Raw genomic sequence first — 20,369 nt, forward strand, 5'->3', positions numbered from 1 at the left:
AGGTTTTATACAGTTAAACATATATGAGAAAGATATTTGCCTCTGTGAGACAGGAAAACCCTGGGAAATTGGAGTGTATGTCACATGAATTGACTCAGGTGGTATATTTATTGTTGTGAAACATCTACTACATCCACAGTCCCCAGAGATTTGGGTGCTAACAACATCCCTTAAGCATGACAGAGTCCTAACCAACGTTCCCCCTCAAAAGCACATGACATCTAATGAAGTAGTTAGAATTCTCCAGCTTTGAAAGGAGATCCCACAGGACCGTGAGAGGCTCCAGGAGAGGCACCCCAGAAAAGGACCAAGCTGGGGAGAACCAGTTGGCTATTAGGTCATGGCAGTTGCTAGTGACATCATCAGTAATGCCTTCCTGGAGAGTCTCTTGTATTTAGGAAAGAACTAGAATCTTCTCTGTTGTCACCTGTGTTGTGGTGACAGCAACTGCCTGTGGTTCATCCCTTCTGTTTGCTCTGGGTTCACCAGCAGGAATGTTTTCCTGGCTGCTCAGGCTATGTCAGAAAGAGAATGGCGATGAAGGAGAGATCAGAACAACAGAGAAGGAAGAGGGAATCCTTTCTCATGAAAAAGGAAGAAGGAAATCATTCTGGAGAAGGCACAGTGAGTCCTGGGCAGAGTTGGAGAACTTCCTGGTGGAGGTAGGCTTGAGCTGGGCCTTCCAGGAGTAGGTCTTACAAGCTGAAGCCTTGGACTTTGTCAATGTCAGACAAAGAGTCAAGAATTTCTGATGATTAGTTTGACAGAGGCAGGAATTGACAAACCTGCAGCTACTTTTCTGGGAGCTATTTAATTTCATTTTGAGTGGCAAAGAATGCCAGGAGTGGGTACTATGAGAATAACAGTGTGTCTTTTCATGGAAGTTAGTTGAAGCACTTCATCTTCCAGATTACTGTAGGTAACTTGATTCTCTGATGAAAAGAACAGAGAAGGATGCTCCCCTGGTCATGTCATGTGGTGAGGACTCAGACACTTTGGATTTGAAGACACATGATTAATTAGGGCTTGATAGTGCTAAGCACTATGAACTTCAGGATTTCCCTGCATCCCATCTGATATGACCTGACAATGTTCCCCACATCTTTATGTCTGAGGCAGCTTATAGATTTCAAGGCAACGGGGCCTGTAACAGGGAGTGTGGCATATGTCTGACAATGGTGGTTAGGAAGAGGAACATAGCTTAGCAAACCAGCTGGAAGATAGCTTTTCTGCTCTTTTTGGATTCACCTTGTCTTTATCTTTCTCTCCCTCCATCTTCTTCTTGGGACTCAGAATAGTCTCCCCTGCCCCTAGGCCATCAAGTATGCAAATTCTTTTGTGTTTATCTAACTGCAGGGTCTGCTAGAAATACTTCAACCCAAAATTCCAAAATCACTAAGCAGAGATCAAAAATAAATGAACTAGAAGAACTGAAATTGGATATGAGGAAGATCAGCAATGACATGGAGGAAATGGGTGGAATCCTGGAACTTTACATATATGAGGATTTGAACTACAGGTAGAAATTATGCCCTGTTGACTGTAGTGTGCCATCTGTTAACCCAATTTCCTTCCATGAATGGACTGTGTCATCTCTCATCATTCAATTAGGTAGCCCTGACAGGTGTTTAATTGTTGGATAAAAAAGGAGCTGTGTGTTTATTATCATTTTTTTTTGTACTTGACCTTGGGGTGCTTGCAATCTGATTGTTGCTGTAAACAGTTGGAAGGACCTGCTCACACTTACTGTCTCTCAGTGTGTGAATGCAATGCCTGTATTGTTCCTTATATTCTGAGAGATGGCACCTCACAGGATTTATTTGGCATTCTAATTGTGTCTGTGTGTGTGAACTTAGTTGTGTGTGTTTTGTTCAGGACTGGGGTTCTGGGACCTTTGATGGGGTCTGAGGATTTGTGTGATGCACAGTTTGTAGGTCCTATTCGTGTTGAGTCCATAGAGGCCCAAAGTGATCATCAGGGAAGTTTTCTCCTGGTTTCCTTGGTGTCACACAGGAATCACCTGGGAGAGGAGGTGTGATAAAGCCTTTCTCCTGTAAATACTAGTTGTGTCCTCTGGGAAATCAAATAACAACAGGACCTAAGGAATGAAAATCCCTGCCTTAAAAATAAGAGGAAAGTCATTACAAATATCTACTGGACCCAAGCCTGTGGCACAGTGTAGTGGAAAATTGTCATTGAAGTAGTCTATTCCTTCATGCTTGCCCAGGAAGCTCTTGAAGGTCAGCTAGCTCCATTTGGTCCCCTGGCTCTGCTGTCCTCTGCCCAGGATAGTAAGTTTAATTAGCACCAAGGGGACCCAGTTTGAATGAGCCAGGATGTGGCATGTACTTGGTTTGGGTAGTCCATGATACGGACTGTTTGCACATGATTATTGAATCCTTAATTCAGCAGATTATTTGCTTCTTGGGCTATGTCCTAACACAGGATGAACACTGAATTCAACATCATTAAATCACAACATGAGAAGACAATATTGGATATGAATGAAATGATCCAGTCCATAATTGGTTCCATGCAGTACTCCAAGGAACTGATAGAAGATAACTATTCCTACAGGTGAGTCAGTGACACTACTGAAACCCCCAGAACTAGGCAGGGAATGCTTCTGTCCTTTTAGGACTTTGAACAAAAGCAAGGACTCTGGTTCTATGCTATCTGTTATTTTTATCCAGGAACCCTGCCCTGAGGCAAGGGTCTTTTATTTGTACCTCTTGGACACAGTTGTCCTAAGTGTGAAGAGTGTCCAAGACCCTCCAAACTTTATTCTTCCAAATTCAAGATCCTCTACATAGAAAACTTTTCCACCACGCTGGGAATATCCAGGAACCCTGAACCTCTAGGGTTCTGACCACAAATTAAAAGATCTAGGATTCCCGACAAAAATGGAAAGAGTGTACACCTGTTTGGTGGTCTCACCTCTCTCAGAGGGGATAAGCCCTCCCTTGATGAAGGTTTTATGGTACCACAGACCTATAATCAACCATGAGGATCTTCTGTGATGTATAGGGAAAACTCTTGGTGACAGGGTTTTCAGAAGGTTGTGGAATCCTCTGGAATATGGGTGGTATCTTGATTTGACTTGTCTTTGTTTGGTTCTGCTATGTATATTGTGGACTCTTCTCGGGCTTTCTGGGGATCAGGGCCCTTGCAGGGATCATGGGACTTGTAGGAGTGAAAAGCCAATGGAATCTGGCTGGGAATCACCAATTTTTCTTTGTGGATCAGCATTAAGGAGGACCACCTCCTCCGTGAGTGCACTCAACTCAGCGAAAAAGTAAGGATATTACTGAATGAGAACAGAAAGCTGCTAGTGGAGCAGGCTGGAATGCAATTGTCTCATGAGGAAGAAAAGAGGTTCTGTGAGGAGGCCAGCAAGAACATCTGTGCCTCAAGTGCAAAGGAACAGCAGGTAGGATGATGTGTATCAGAGGCAGATTGCCCTCATGTCTAACCATAAACATAGACAATCCAATGTCACAGTCCACCAACTTCTCCAGGCACTCACCAATGTCTCCTCCAAGTGTTTGTTTATGTGATCATCTATATGGCTCTCTGTGGAGGTAGCCTGGTTCAAGAAACTGCATGTTTGGCATGCAAATGTTCCTGCTCTGCTAGAATCACTAATGGAGATAGGTTGATCACAACACAACAGCACATGCCTTAAGTTTGAAGGGTGCTGTGTTGGAGCCCTTGTTGAGAATAGCAAGAGCTTTGAAGGAAGAAGTAAAGGCCTGTAGAACATTTGCTTTACAGGGATCTTGTGAGATTCTAGGTAGGAAATAGTTTAAAGCGATGATAGCCTAGATTAACTGACAAATAAGTGGATTTCTTTGCTGTCCTTTGGTGGCTTTTCTATTCCTCCCTTTCCCCCTCTATCTCAAAATGGTCTCTTCAGGCTTCATATATCTTGGTTCACATTGAGAGAGCCTGAGTAGAAGCTTGTCAGTTCTATTTTCTTTGAGTGCTGTTGGAGTGGTCATTCCTGGGCCTTAGAATCTGGAGTTGTCTTGATGACCAGAGATGATAGAAAGGCTTCTCACAGGCTCAGGTTTGGTGTGGGATTTCTGAGGCTTCATGAAAAAATTTCTTAATATATGCCCCAAATTCTTACCAAGAAGAGTGTTCTCTAGTGATTTTTGTTAGATGTTTCCCTCCCCCCCCCTCCCCCTGACAGGGTTTCTCTGTTCACACTGGCTGTCCTGGAACTCACTCTGTAGACCTGGCTGGCCTCGAACTCTGAAATCTGCCTGCCTCTGCCTCCCAAGTGCTGGGATTAAAGTAGTGTGCCACTATGACCCGGCTTCTCTAGTGCTTTTTATTCCTCTAAAATAATCGCAGAGTCGTTGGGTCTCCCTTGAAACATCTCCTCTGCATAGTCTGAATTATCTTGGTCCTGAACCATAACAGATACCTCATTGTTTTCTGCTCACTTATGATTTTATGTCAACAACTCTGTGTGTGCTTGTGTGTGTGTCTGTGTCTGTGACTGTGTGTCTATGTGTTTCTTTTTGTGTGTGCATGGTTTTTCCGACCTGTGTCTCTCTCTTGTATGTTGGGAGGCCATTCAATGACATCTGAATTGTCCAGTCATTCTCTATATTACTTCTTTGAGCCTTGGTCTCTCAATAAACGTGACATTTACTGTTTTGTTCTGTCCAGTAGTCTTTGCATCTCCTGGCCACTATCAGGAAGCTCTCCCTCTCTTATTTATTTCAACAAATTGATAAACAATACAGCTATGTTAAAAATAAGTGTTAGATGTCTTCACTTTCCCTGCATAGAATTATCTCCCTGGGGGATTTGGGTCTGTCTTATTGTCTCCATCATGACCATGCACAGAATCCTACCATGCATCCCCCTGCTAACATGATTTTTGCTAACTATATCGTGGGCATGACTTTGTTTCAGGATACTTTCCTCCTCATAGTTGGCACAGTGCTGCATTTCATAAATGTCACAGCACGTCATTCAACCAGCTTTCTTCTGACTGATATTGAGGAAGATTTAATATCACATGAACTATATTAGGTTGAAAAGTTCCTGGGTAGTGACCAAAAGTCACTGTCTTCCTCTGATGCTACCAAGGAACCAGTGTAGTTATAGTGAAGGCTACTGAGAGAGTCAACATGGGGCTTGCTGGAGGCTTTTCTTAGGAATGTCTTTCTTGGGAATTTGGTATTGTGTTGTCCAGGTTATCTGTGCCGAGCTTGTAACTTCCTCGTAGGACCAGAAAGTATCTGCATGAAAAAAGTTTCTGAAGAGGAGTTAATTACAGATGAGGGCCTCAAAGACTGCCTGAGTCTAAGAACCTTATACACATACACATTAGAGGTCCTAGTAGGTGCTCATGCAACAGGAAATGTGCTGGGCGACAGTAATATTTCCATTGATTTGAGTTTGTGTGTCTCTGTGTGTGTATTGTGTCCTGTATATGTTTTTGTTTCTTTTGTATGGTGTGTGTGTTTGTCTGTGTGTGTTTTGACCACCTTTGCCTGAGCTTGTTTATACTAAAGTTGTGTGTTTGTGTAATACCTTGTATTTTGTGTTTGTGATATGGGTGCTTGTATATACAAATGTGTGTGTGTGTGTGAATGTGCATAAATGCAGCTGTGTGTATCTCTAGAGGCCAAATTTAATGAGAAATGCACTCTGAGGTTTTAGTTTGCACCTATGAAATATCAAATACAGCAGTCCAATTATTCTGCATGCTCACCTAACACCCAAGAAAAAAGGACACAAAAAATGTTGTAGGGTCAAATTTTTAACTGACTAGAAACAAAACTATTAATTCTCATTGAAATCATTAGAGCAAATGTAAGGGATATGGTATATATAGGTAAGGAGGACATAGCTGTATAAAATCCATGTGTTTATGTCCCTTTTCTGCTCTTGGTGAATTGTGAAGGACCACTGGAAGGTCAGGTGGCTCACTGTGTCTTCTAAGCATTCCAGGTTGTTTTCCTCATTGCCTGCCACCATTACATTTCCTGCTACCTCTGCTCAGTAAAGCTTTGCCTTATAGTTTGTCTTGGATTTTACTCATTGAGAGATTGAGTTGTTTGGAGCTGAACTTGCATCCAGCAGAATTCCCATAGCTGTGGAGCAAACCAGGCCTGCTTCAGGAGCCCATTGAGGGTCTTGATAATCTAAAGTACTCACACTATCTTATCTGTGTAGCATTCAGCGGGACTGTTCTTCAACATCATTTTCTCAGAGTTAAAATCAGCCTCAGTGGGGGTTGGGAGAAATGAGGACCTTCAGACAGTTCTGGTAGTATAAAATTGGTTATGTCTGTTAGAAGCAATGTTCAGAAAGCAGAAGCTATCCTGATGTCCATCTGCTGAAGAATGAAAAGGTCCTAATGGTGCAGCCCTTCCATGAACTCAGTGTGAGATAATCCATGCAAACTTTTGTCCTTCAACTAGTGAGCCCTATCTTACTCAAAATAGCCCTGACACAATCACATTCTGGGGAGAAAATGTTTCCTTTGGATCCTGTTATAGACAGTTCCTATTACTCTGGGCTCATACCTTTGGACACCAAGTCAGTCAGGTGATGGAAAGGGGAGATCCTATTGGAAGAAACTGTTTACTTTGGGACAAGTCTGAAACAGTGAGCAACAAGAGGCTGGTCCACCACCAACATGTGAGCCTAGGCTGGGAAACAAACATATTCTACACAGCCTTGGGAACTTGCTGAGCCAGATTGGATAATAGGACAAGAACCCTGAATCCCAGACCGGTTTATGAGTGGAAAGCCTATCACTGATTGAGCTGCCTATATGCTATGCCCACTAAGTATCTTTCCCCTTCAAGATTTGTTTTTATGCCTCCAAAGTGTCCTGGGAGATTTTTATATTAGTATTAACCGAGAAACTAAACAGGTCACTGCAATACAATATGCTTGTATTGCATAAATACAAATATTATGTGTGTTTGAGGGTGTGACCTACAATAGTCATAGATGTACAGGGGTGTTTTTCTGTTTCTTCATGACCATCACTTTTAAGGTTCAGTGCCAGGCCTTGTGAATATTTTTATTTAGCAAAGTTTTGCAGATACTGTAACCTATGAAATACCCATGGGTTTTGTGTTGTATGGTGTCTCTGGTTATTTGCAGATAGAGGGATTGACAAGAGGAACCCTGTGATGTTCCTGCACTGGAGAAATCATCATAGCCTTCACTTCAGTTCAGGGCATGCTCCCACCCCATAAGGAATCCACATGGTTTCTAGGTTGCTTACATCTCTCTTGAACTCATATTCAGACATTGCTACAATGTTATTGCTAAGTAAAATATACCTGCACAACTGGGGAAATGTGGTGTTTTTTAGAACTCCAGTATAATGTGTGTATGTTTGTGTGTCTTGTGTGTATGTTTGTGTATGTTTGGACCACCTTTGGCTGAGCATGTTTATATTAAATTTGTGTGTTTGTGAAATACTAGGTAATTTTGTGATATGTGTGCTTGTATATACAAATGTGTGTGTGTGTGTGTGTGTGTGTGTGTGTGTGTGTGTGTGTGATTGTGCATAAATGCATCTGTGTGTGTCTCTAGAGGCCAAATTTAATGAGAAATTCACTCTGAGGTTTTAGCTTGCACCTATGAAATATCAAATACAGCAGTCCATTTATTCTGCATGCTCACATAAAAACCAAGAAAAAAAGGACACAAAAATTGTTGTAGGGTCAGATTTTTAGCTGACTAGAGACAAAGCTATTGATTCTCATTAAAATCATTAGAGCAAATGTAAGGGATATGGTATATAAAGGTAAGGAGGAGGTTGCTCTATAAAATCCATGTGTTTATGTCCCTTTTCTGCTCTTGGTGAATTGTGAAGGACCACTGGGAGGTCAGGTGGCTCACTGTGTCTTCTAAGCATTCCAGGTTGTTTTCCTCAATGCCTGCCACCATAACATTTCCTGCTACCTCTACTCAGTAAAGTTTTGCCTTGTAGTTTGTCTTGGATTTTACTCATTGAGAGATTGAGTTGTTTGGAGCTGAACTTGCATCCAGCAGAATTCCCATAGCTGTGGAGCAAACCAGGCCTGTTACAGGAGCCCATTGAGGGTCTTGATAATCTAAAGTACTCACACTATCTTATCTGTGTAGCATTCAGCATGACTGTTCTTCAACATCATTTTCTCAGAGTTAAAATCAGCCTCAGTGGGGGTTGGGAGAAATGAGGACCTTCAGACAGTTCTGGTAGTATAAAATTGGGTATGTCTGTCAGAAGCCATGTTCAGAAAGTAGAAAAGAAGTCTTTTTTGACCCAGTGTTTCCAGAACAAGGAGGAGATATCGATAGAGTCTAGGGCACTCAGTGTTGTAGTCGTCCTCAGAGCAGCCCTGAAGGAGAAGCTATCCTGATGTCCATCTGCTGAAGAATGAAAAGGTCCTGTGTGGTGCAGCCCTTCCATGAACTCAGTGTGAGATAATCCATGCAAGCTTTTGCCCTTCAATTAGTCAGCCTTTTCTTACTCAAAATAGCCCTGGCACAATCACATTCTGGGGAGAAAATGGTTCCTTTGGATCCTAGTTATAGACAGTTCCTATTACTCTGGGCTCATACCTTTGGACACCAAGTCAGTCAGGTGATGGAAAGGGGAGATCCTATTGGAAGAAACTGTTTACTTTGGGACAAGTCTGAAACAGTGAGCAACAAGAAGAGGCTGGTCCACCACCAACATGTGAGCCTAGGCTGGGAAACAAACATATTCTACACAGCCTTGGGAACTTGCTGAGCCAGATTGGATAATAGGACAAGAACCCTGAATCCCAGACCGGTTTATGAGTGGAAAGCATATCATTGACTGTGTTGCCTATATGCTATGCCCACTAAGTATCTTTCCCCTTCAAGATTTGTTTTTTATGCCTCCAAAGTGTCCTGGGAGATTTTTATATTTGTATTAACCGGGAAACTAAACAGGTCACTGCAATACAATATGCTTGTATTGCATAAACACAAATATTATGTGTGTTTGAATGTGTGCCCTACAATAGTCATAGATGTACAGGGGTGTTGTTTTGTTTTTTTCATGACCATAACTTTTAAGGTTCATTGCTCGGCCTTGGGAATATTTTTCTTTAGCAAACTCTTGCAGATTCTAGGACCTATGAAGTACCCATGGGCTTTTGTGTTGTAAGGTGTCTCTGGTTATTTGCAGATAGGGGGATTGACAAGAGGAACCCTGTGAGGTTCCTGCACTGGAGAAACAATCATAGCCTTCACTTCTGTTCAGGGCACGCTTGCACCCCATAAGGAATCCACATGGTTTTCTAAGTTGCACACATCTCTCTTGAATTCACATTCAGACATTGCTACAATGTTATTACTCAATATAATATACCCGCATAACTGGAGAAATGTGGTGTTTTTTTTAGAACTCCAGTATAATGTGTAGTTGACAGTTCAGTTTCTAGCAGTTTTTAAAAGGTGAGAAACAATTCCAAGCTCAGGTGCTCTATGACACTTGGGATGCACGGTATGATCTCAGCTGATATGTCATGTTGGTTTGTCCATCTGAATAAAGATGTTCTGGGAGGGACAGTTGAATTGACAAATGCTTACCAGGACTTTTTTTTTCTTCTTCTCTAAGTGTGTAAACTCCAGCAGAAACCGGAACATGGCACAGACCACGACATGATCTCCCTCAAAGAGAAGTGCTGGAGGAGGAGCACTGAGTGTGCACAGGAAATACACCACTGTTGCCTCTCATCCCTAATAACCATGGCTGCAATGGGCTGTATGCTCCTCCTTTATTTTGGTTTCTTTGGTCTGAGCAGGCCTTAATTTCATCTAGCCTGGACTGAAATCCAGGCATTTCTTTCTGTTCTCTTGGAAGTCTGCAGGAAGACAGCTCCTGGCACTTTTCTTCCTCCAGGCAACCAATTCTCCTTTACCCAAGGTGACCCTTGGCGTGGGGTGAGAAGGGGGCTCTACCACAGTGGGCTTTTTCCTGAGTCCAAACCAGATGCTTCCTTCTCCATAATATTGTCAGCTGGCTTCACTTTTCATGCTATTTTAAGCTTTAATTTTTTTTTTCTCCTTGCGGATCAACAATTTTGGTAATAAAACAAGAAACAAACACTTGTCTCAGGTTAGTAATAAAGTTGTTGCCTACTATCTAGAAATGTACCTGCCTTTTCTTTTTTTCTTTTTTCTTTTCTTTCCTTTCCTTTCCTTTCCTTTCCTTTCCTTTCCTTTCCTTTCCTTTCCTTTCCTTTCCTTTCCTTTTCTTTTTCTTTCTGTAAAATGTGGCATTTTACAGGTTGGGATGTAGCACCGTTGGTGGAGTGTTTACCTAGCTAGTATATACAAAGCCCTTGTTTCAATCCCTAGCACTGTGTAAGGTAGGTTGTGACTCGTGTCTGTAATCTCAGAACTCTACAGGTAGACATGTGGGAAGCAGAAATTCATCCTCAGCGTACAGTGAGTTTCAGGTTGGCCTGACCCAGAGGAACATGGAAAAAACAAAAACAAAAACAAAAAAACCTAAAAGCTGATGTGTTCTCTCTGTCTCTCTCTCTCTCTCTCTCTCTCTCTCTCTCTCTCTCTCTCTCTCTCTCTCTCTCTCTTGTCATAATTCTTTTGGTAGAGGGAAGGAAAGAGAAGAACATGTATTGATTTCCCTGGTATCTACCAAATTTGTATATTACTTGTCGGTTAATATTATAACAAACATTAAATTGTATTCAGAAACATATTTTGATTATTATCTTTGTGTGTTTTGGATCTCATGGCAGTAATAGGTACCCGAGGTGTTAACTACCGTTTCTGTAACAGTAAACTGTCTCTCTCTACAGCCCAATGCTGTGTAGTTTGTATGGTTCATTTGTTGTTGGCTTGTTGTTATTGATGTTGTTTGTTTTGCTGAGGCTAGAGTCTGGGGCCTTGTACATGTTGGGCAGGCAAATTCTCCACCACTGAGTCTCCAGCCACTTTTCTGGAGGTTTTTGTTGCTGTAGATTGTACTGAAGAAGTCTTTCAGCTTTTATATTTGAAAAAGATACCACGGCAAGATACACAGCCACAACCAATGCACCACAATAAATAACCAACCCAACACATGACATTATGATACAGTAAGAATCAATTTAAAAGATATATCACCTCATTCTTGGGTTTGCCTATGTTCTTAATTTTTAGATTAAAAATCTTTTGAAACATTGAATGACACCTCTCATCTATCAACTACTGCCATTAAATATCGCATCTTCACAGCTGAATAAATAGACCAGCCAACATCCAGAATAGTCCTCCAGTCATTCAAGAAAGAGTTCCTAACTAAGGACAAATTGTTTCTACTGATTTCTTTCCTGGGGTTTCATTTTGGATTGCATGTTCACTTTTAAAGATGCTTGCTGATCTCTTCGTGGACCAGAGATGGAGGAAGCACTCCACTCTATTTATTTTTTCACCACAAGATTAATTCAGGTCAATCTCAGCTCTCAGGTTTGTTCTTGTAGTGGTTTTGAAGGTTTCAAAGGAAATGTTGCTGCATGGAGAGCTATGAAGCTGCTGATGTTTGCAAGTCAGTTAGAGAGTAACTTCTACAAGCAGATCAGATTGGTGGCCCTGGTCTTCTGGCTGTCAGGGGAACACCACTTTGGCCACTGATTCAAAGAATGTTCTGTTGAGAGCATTTGCTAAGGGGGTTCTGATGATGGCAACTTGCTGATGTCAGGGAACTCCAGGGACATGAGCTCACTGAATCACTGCTTTCATTGGAAAAGGAACTTTTTGGCCAGAACAATCCTCTTAGAATCTATCTTTCTGCACAGCAGCTCTGGATCATTTCTCCAATGCCCTGACTGGTTTAGCCTTAACTATAGGGGAAATCACACACACACACACACACACACACACACACACACACACACACACACACACACACACACACACACTGTGGTTAGCATCTGCTTTCTTTCCCTGTCTACCTGGGCCACAAAATTTCTCCACCTCAAATATTTTCAGGTCTCAATAGATAAAAGTTCTGAAACTTCATCTTGATATGCACCAATAATACACACAATTTCTAGCAGTCTATGTAACATTGATGTTTTGTCCAGGAAGCTCATAGCTCTTTTTTCAAGTAATCACCTAATCCAACTCTAAGTCACAAAAATTGCAAACCTGAAGACAAAAAGAATCTATTCTGAGTCAGGTGAAGTCTCTGCAATGTTCTTTTGAAGTTCATATACTGTTTTCAGATCTTCCCTCTGATATTCTAAAATGTCACCATCATTCCTTCACTGAGGGCTTTATGAAGAATGAAGTAGGAATATTGAATCCTCTCTGTGGCATTGGCTTTAACTCACTCAGTCTTGGAAGATACACTCATATCATGGATAAATTCTGTTCTGCCACCCACAGTGCAGAGCAAGTTACAAATCTATCAGATATGTGTCAGCATCTACATGTTCACAGTAATTCATGCTTCATGATTTATGACCACACATCTTGAACGATAATATGTCCTGTCTTGATCAAACAAGCTTCACATTATCATCCCCAAATTTTATCAATCGCCATCACCTTCAGTTTTAAAACAAACCCTGTAACATCAGTTATGGTTCTCTCTGCTGGAAATCAGGAATGCATGGAAAATAATTTGTAGGGTCCTTATGATCTGTTTCTGCTATCACAAAACTCAGGAAGTCATAATTTTCCCAATAACTCAAATTATCATTGTCATGACAGCTTTAGTCATCTCAGGGTTATGCTTTCTACATCCTAAGCTTCAGTCAAAATATTAATAGCAACCTCCAGCTATGCTGACCGAGTGCAGTTTGCTGTTTCTGTCTAGTAGTTGTGCTGTCACATGATCCATAAGTGATCCTCATATAGTTTTCCTTTATACTCAGCTGGATCTCATCATAATGAATGGGGCTGGAAGCCCAAGATTCTGCCTTGTATATAGGGTGTCACCCTGCCTCTGGATAATTTTGCATTGTACTATCTGTACACGTCTTTCAGCTGATGTTCATTGATCTAGCAACAACATACATAGCTGTTGAGCTTCAGGGTAGTATATGAAATAGCTCAGCCAAATGATTAGTAGCTCCAACCTGCAATGTGCATATTGCCTGGTAAACATAGAGCTTTTTCAAGCATTGTTATATTTTGCCCTGAATCATCAATCTCTGTTGGTATAAAATACACTGTCTTGGCTTGCTGACCTGTGGAGAAAAGTAAGTTCCTCATTAGGCTGATACTATAATATGGATTCTTTCAGTCAATCTCTGCTTGTGACCTTCTGGAGAAGTAGCTGAACATTGGGAGCATCTGCTCTTCAAAGAGGTCAAACATGCCCTCTACAAATACTTTCTCAGGACTGGACATTTCAGTCCAGCGGTGAAACCGGAGTCTCCAGTAATTTTCTTTATGGAGGAACAAATGAGTAACGGGAGGAATGTGGGACTGTTGTCATCTCTGACACAAATTATCTTCGTCCACATGTTACTCTTGTGCGTGTGATGGAGTCATTCTGCTTTAGCACTGTACTGGGGTTGGAATCTTATGCATTTGGTTGTCATCTGTTTGGATAACAACCTAGATCAACACAGTTGACAACATTCTTTCATGACACATTTCCCTACACATAGGGAGAACTGAGGACTCAGTAAGCTTACCACTGCCTTGGGCAGTAAACTGACAAGATTCTTTCTTGCTCACGAGCAAATCTTCCCTCCATGTGGGCTACTTGTTGGTGGATATCTGGGTTTTGAGTACAGTTATAAGGAGTTGGGCAGAGGACATGGAAGTTGAAAGGAGGGGCAGTTGAGTGCAGAGAAAGTCAATGTTTGACCTTGCTTACTGAATGTAATAAACCAAAGGGGCAGTGGTTCCCATAATTCAAATAAGTGAATCATGTGACTATGAAACAGCATGTGATTATATTGGAGAGTCCTATATTACTGGATAACTGGATAGATACCAGGACATTTTTAGCTCTTTTGTTTTCAATGAGGTAGTTCAAACTTCTATGTAGGTTTGTATTTTTAGTGTATTTTGCAAAGAGTCACTTTCTTGATGCATATACTTTTTCCAATTATGGCCACTCCCACCTAATTTATCGAATTGGTTTTTTCTTCCAAGTCCACTGGGTACTTCAAATTTAATATGAGAAACTGAAGACAATGTCCTAAATCTTGTCTCTTGTCTTAGGATTTCCATTGTTGTCAAGTGACGCATGACCACAATAATTCTTAGAAAGAAAAATTTTATTGAGGCTGGTTTACAGTGCAGAAGTTTAGTCCATTATCATCATGGTGGGGAGCATGGCAGTGTGCAGGCAGAAATCGAGCTGGAGGACCTGAGAGCTCTAAATTTTGATCTGCAAGTAGCAGAAAGAGATTGGGTTATACTAGGCTTGAGCATATATCAGACCTTGAAGCCCTCTACCAATTACACACTTCCTCTAACAAGGCTACACCTAGTGCAACAAGACCACACCTCTTAGTAGAGCCATTCTCAATGGGTCAAGCATTCAAACACACAAGTCCATGCAGGCCATGCCTATTCCAACCACCTCATCTTGGAATTACTCCACACTATCAGCTGGTATCTCATCCTAATTAGGATCAGGTGGTAAATTGTACTGAAATCCTGAATTGGGGAAGTTTTGGGTCCTAGTAATTCTTCATAGCTCTAACAGTCATTAAGTTCTGTGTCTGTTGTTCTGTCTTTATCGTTGAGGAGAGCATGTCTACTTCTTTTGTATTTATTTTAATGTTTCAAAATGTTATTTACAATCACATGATACATTTTCATCTAAAACACCACACTTTACTTCCCTCAATTCGTTCCTATCTGTAACCACTATTCCTTTACACACTATGTATTTTTAAAGAAGATAACAGAGCCCACTTAGCATGGATAGAATTAGCAAAATCTACTGGAGCATGAGTAGCCTCTCAGGGATGTATCCCCAAAGAAAACTGGCTCTCTTCTCCTCAGCAGCCACCACTTGCCAGCAAGTCCTTACCTAAGGATGGTCCTGCATGAGCCTCTCCCTTGTTAATGCTGAGAAGTTCATTGCCCAGATCTTGCTCACCTTTTGGGCATGCAGTTACAATTGCTATGAAGTAATGTGTGCAGCAGCCCTATCATAACAGATAAATACTGTTTTGGTTTGGACATCCTTACCTCTGCATCTCAAAAATTTCCTCTACCTTTTTCTGCCATAACTCCATAGCCTTGTAGTATGAGGTTGTGATATAGCCGGGTCATGTAAGCTGAGAACTCCACAGACCCATATTCTCTGTACATTGATCAAGTGGTCTTTTAGGACTCTAATAACTGTTATACACTGTTAGGAGAAGTATAGGACCAGAAAGGTGTACAACTTACAGAGAAAGTCTGACACAAGAGTGAGTTTGAAACATGTCCAATCCCTGAAAATATCCTGAATACAACACTAGGAGCATTGTGTCCTCCTTGTCTGAGCCTGCATGTTCCAGCTCACTTACAACACCTACCTCCACCACCCTTGAGGTAATCATTTACTCTGGTGACTAGATTACAGGTTAAACTTCCTTTCACTCTATTATGACAGGACCAGCCAACACATGGAGTTCTTCATGCAAATGAAACATTCACAGCACATTTGCACTGGAGAATAATGCAGTTACCCTGAAAGCCCCTACCTACATGTTCACTCCAATTTAAGGAGATCTGTTTCACTGAAAACCGTCTCAAGAGAAGACTATTTCTCCCACACTTACACCAACCAAGATCTTGGTATCCTAACTGGCTACTCATCATTCTTTCCAGTCAAGCCTGGGGTACAATGGTGCCTGGATATGCCCAAGGGAAAAACAGATTTGACTGACAGAGACTCTTTTCTGATGATTACCTAGAGCTATACTATTTTATGTGTCTAGAAATGAAACTTAGAAGACAAATTAATACTATTTATTTACAGTGGGCAAATAGTAGCCAGATCTCCCCTAGGGGCTATGTCCTACACATACATATTTAGCCCAGTCAACATCAACAACAAATAAATGTGGAACTCTGAATCTAGTGTGGAAAGGGTTGGTTATTCCCATAACATTCACACTACTGTTTCACTTGGGATCGTGATTTGCTGGCTGAGGAACATTGTTGATCACAGGGTTCACTGTTGAGGAAATGGTTGATTATTTTCTCACTGTTAGCATGAAGGCCATATCCTAATATTGTGAATGTTATCAGGCAGGGATGAACCTTGCAGGTTAGTACCAGATTGAGTTCTCCATGTCCTATGACTCAAGGATATAATGTCTTCAGCAAAAGGACCTTAACATTGAGTTTTGGAGGCTAACCATGAGCCATGGGATTATTCCATATTTTTGAAGGGATTGTATCTATGGGACATTTTTACTAGATAAATTTTTGGGTGAGAAACTTTCTTGTCAGTATAGAGTAACTCCATTTAAATCCATTATATATATATGCAGATGTACATATTTTACCACCTGTTTACTAATGGGTCTAAAATTATGTACGGGACTATGGAACTATCTTATCATGTTCATAATTAACAAGGTTCACAAGGTTCATGGGTGGGTGAGACTGTTGAAGGCTTTCCCCCAGCAGGTTATAAAAAAATATAGTAGACAAAGAATTGATACATCTGTAACATGGATCAATCTTGAAAACAATGCTAAGTGAAAGAAGCAGTTCATGAAGTCTACTGCAGCCTGAACACATTTATATTTAAATAGTCACCCAAAAATATTCCTCCATGCTCTGACACAACTAGATATAAAGCACAGTTATTGTAGTATGTGACCTCCCAGATCTCAGCTACTTAAGGCATCTTTGGAAGAGTAGAAATTTTAGTAATGAGGCCTTATTTGTTGCAACTCTACCATTCTGCATAACTCGCCTTTATCAGTCATTCCCTACCCTAAATTTGAAAAGTTAAAATGAATAACGCAATCCATAGATATTTGCTTTAGAGTGCAACACTCTTTTCCTTATAGCTCTTAGTCATTTCCTGACATTTCTAAGAGCTGTTGAAATCTTCTAATGGGTGGTCACTTAATGAGTGGACCCTGGCCCCTCAAATACTTCCAGATCCTGTATTTTGTTTTTGTTTTTGTTTTTGTTTGCTTGCTTGTTTTGTTTTTCGAGACAGGGTTTCTCTGTATGGCCCTGGCTGACCTGGAATTCACCTCGAACTCAGAAATTCGCCTGTCTCTGCCTCCCACGTGCTGGGATTAAAGGTGTGCACCACCACTGCCCGCCAGATCCTGTATTTTTATTCAGGTCTTTGGTCAGAAAGACAATGAGAATATTATCAAATAATTATTTTGTGTGCTTTGTTTTCTTTTAATTGATGTAGGTAGTATCCTATCTCAGCATGTCTATTAATTTCATGGGCCCAAACATTATCAGTCTGACAGAGCTCCACAGTGAGAGCCACACTGTTGACAAACAGTAATAACAGCAGTAAGATATGTTAGGAACTTAACTTTACTGATTGTGGAATCAATTATTCTTTTAAAAATCTGAGAGAATTGAATATAAATAGTAAATACATTAACAACTAGTATAACTCCATAGGTTGCTTTAACCCCATCATGTATTCTAGCTTTTTACTAAAAATATGATACTAACAAAGAAAAAGTTAAATAAATGCTTTCTTTGTATCATAACCAGTTGGAAACAGATAGAACGGACTGAAGGCAGTCAAGACTGTATCTCACTTAGTTGTTTCCACAAATTAAACCATTAGCCAAACTTCCAGAAACTTCTTCAACAATCTACATTTGCAGTTGCTCTTAAGGAGCTGAACCTTGTGTATTTGGAGCCAGAGTTATAGACTGGTCCTTGTAGATGAAGCACACATGTGCATTAGTGTGCTAGGGATCCACCTTTAGTTTTCATGTCACTTTGCATCTATAATTATTAGAATTTACAACCCTTTGCTGTTGATCAAAAGAGAGATGCTAGTGTTTCTTAATATGGTTAGTATGGATTTCTATTGAAGTACTATAAATTTGCTAATAGTGGTTGAAAATGGCATTAGATTTTAGAGTTGAAGATGCAGCTCACTGTTAAAGCACTTATTCCAACAGGAGAATGTCAGCCTTCATGGGTTAATACTGGTTATGCTTGAGAAGGTTATACTTATTCTAAAAGTTGCATCCTTCTTTTTATTCCTATGCCTTTGAGGTACTGACTTTGCAGCTCATTGAGCAAAATGCAATCCAAAGGGATTGTATCTGAATTCTCTTAAAAAACATTGATATTTTATTTCTAGTTTGTGATTTGCATAAATTTTTAGTATACAGACATATAAAATGTATGCAAGTATAGAAATTTACAAAATGAAAGTCAGAGTTTACAGTAACTTCTATTTCTTCTTAATCATTAGAATACATGTACAATTGATATCCAGCAAAAGTTCCAATCTTTTAGAATTAGAGAGATTCTCATATTCAATCACCACAACCACAGATTTCCTCAGTCACCAGCTCTTAATCTAAATCACTGGTGAGGCATTGCTTGCTAACTTTTCAAATCCATATACAAAGCAGTTAATAGCGCCTACAATAATCATGCTATGTAGCACTGAGAAGCATATCTTTACAGGCAGGTAGTAACTTGCAGGGTCAACAAGTGCTGAGGCTGGAGGATTATTTCAGGATTTGGTTCTTCTACCATGTGGACCCAAGATCAAACTCAAGTAATCATGTTTGGCGAGTGGCACATTTACCCATTGTACCATTTAACTGGACCCTCAAACAGTTATTACATGAATTAAAGCACAGTATGGTTCCATGGAGCTTTTTCTTCTCTGCTTAGTCTTGGTTATCACTTACCCCTCTGCACTGTTTAAAAATTTCCACTTGCCCCTAAATCAGATAGGGGACTAATATCCAATGTATATCTAAAGAACTCAAGAAGGTGGACTCCAGAAGATCAAATAACCCCATTAAAAATGGGGCTCAAAACTAAACAAAGAATTCTCACCTGAGGAATACCAAATGGCTGAGAAGCACCTGAAAAAAAATGCTCAACATCCTTAATCATCAGGGAAATGCAAATCAAAACAACACTGGAGAAAGAGGAACAATCCTCCATTGTTGGTGGGATTGCAAGCTTGTACAGCCACTCTGGAAATCAGTCTGGTGGTTTCTCAGAAAATTGGACATAGTATTACAGGAGGATCCCGCAATACCTCTTCTGGGCATATATCCAGAAGATGTTCCAACTGGTAATAAGGACACATGCTCCACTATGTTCATAGCAGCCTTATTTATAATAGCCAGAAGCTGGAAAAAACCCAGATGCCCTTCAACAGAGGAATGGATACAGAAAATGTGGTACATTTACACAATGGAGCACTACTCAGCTATTAAAAATAATGAATTAATGAAATTCCTAGGCAAATGGATGGACCTAGAGGGCATCATCCTGAGTGAGGTAACCCAATCACAAAAGAACTCACATGATATGTACTCACTGATAAGTGGATATTAGCCCAGAAACTTAGAATACCCAAGATACAAGTTACAAATTGCAAAACACATGAAACTCAAGAAGAAGGAAGACCAAAGTGTGGATACTTTGCCCCTTCTTAGAATTGGGAACAAAACACCCATGGAAGAAGTTACAAAGACAAAGTTTTGAGCTAAGACGAAAGGATGGATGATCTAGAGACTGCCATACCCGGCGATCCATCCCACAATCAGCCTCCAAACGGTGACATCATTGCATACACCAGCAAGATTTTGCTGAAAGAACCCTGATATAGCTGTCTCTTGTGAGGCTATACCGGTGCCTGGCAAACACAGAAGTGGATGCTAAAAGTCAGCTATTGGATAGAACATAGGGCCCCCAATGGAGGAGCTAGAGAAAGTACCCAAGGAGCTGAAGGGGTCTGCAACCCTGTAGGTGGAACTGTTGTCTTAGTTAAGGTTTTATTGCTGTGAACAGACACCATGACCAAGGCAAGTCTTATAAAAAACAACATTTAATTGGGGCTGGCTTATGGGTTCAGAGGATCAGTCCATTATCATCAAGGTGGGAGCATGGCAGTATCCAGGTAGGCATGGCGCAGGAGGAGCTGAGAGTTATATGTCTTCATCCAAAGGCTGCTAGTGGAAGACTAACCAGTAACCCCAGGGCTTGTGTCTCTAGCTGCATATGTAACAGAAGATGGTCTAGTCAGCCATCACTGGGAAGAGAGACCCCTTGGTCTTGCAAACTTTATATGTCTCAGTACAGGGGAATGCCAGGGCCATGAAGTGGGATGGGGTGGGTATGGAAGTGGGGGTGGGGGACTTTTGGGATAGCAATTGAAATGTAAATGAAGAAAATACCTAATTAAAAAAATTTGGAAATGGAAA

At 40.8% G+C, this 20,369-nt stretch overlaps 2 protein-coding genes across 6 annotated transcripts in view; one reads left to right on the forward strand and one right to left on the reverse strand.

Annotated features, from left to right (window-relative positions):
- The window catches only part of Gm26650 (predicted gene, 26650), a 180,548-nt gene that overhangs the window by 142,027 nt on the left and 18,152 nt on the right, over window positions 1–20,369 (reverse strand). The window contains exons 3-4 of one of the 5 annotated variants that reach the window (XR_003950941.1): window positions 15,011–15,128; window positions 14,271–14,359 (exon numbers count right to left, since the gene is read on the reverse strand). The exons of the other annotated variants lie outside the window; for them this stretch is intronic. The gene's annotated coding sequence lies outside the window, so the exon portion shown is untranslated. Of the gene's footprint in view, window positions 1–14,270; window positions 14,360–15,010; window positions 15,129–20,369 lie in introns of those variants that run through there. 5 annotated transcript variants of the gene reach the window in all.
- Gm3278 (predicted gene 3278) lies at window positions 495–10,116 on the forward strand. Its single transcript, XM_001476676.7, has 5 exons — window positions 495–624; window positions 1,357–1,519; window positions 2,446–2,577; window positions 3,247–3,430; window positions 9,620–10,116. The coding sequence occupies exons 1-5, from the start codon at window positions 495–497 to the stop codon at window positions 9,665–9,667; spliced, it is 657 nt and encodes a 218-aa protein (XP_001476726.3). The 3' UTR covers window positions 9,668–10,116.

This window comes from Mus musculus, chromosome 14 (genome assembly GCF_000001635.26).
Source record: "Mus musculus strain C57BL/6J chromosome 14, GRCm38.p6 C57BL/6J".
NCBI lineage: Eukaryota > Metazoa > Chordata > Mammalia > Rodentia > Muridae > Mus > Mus musculus.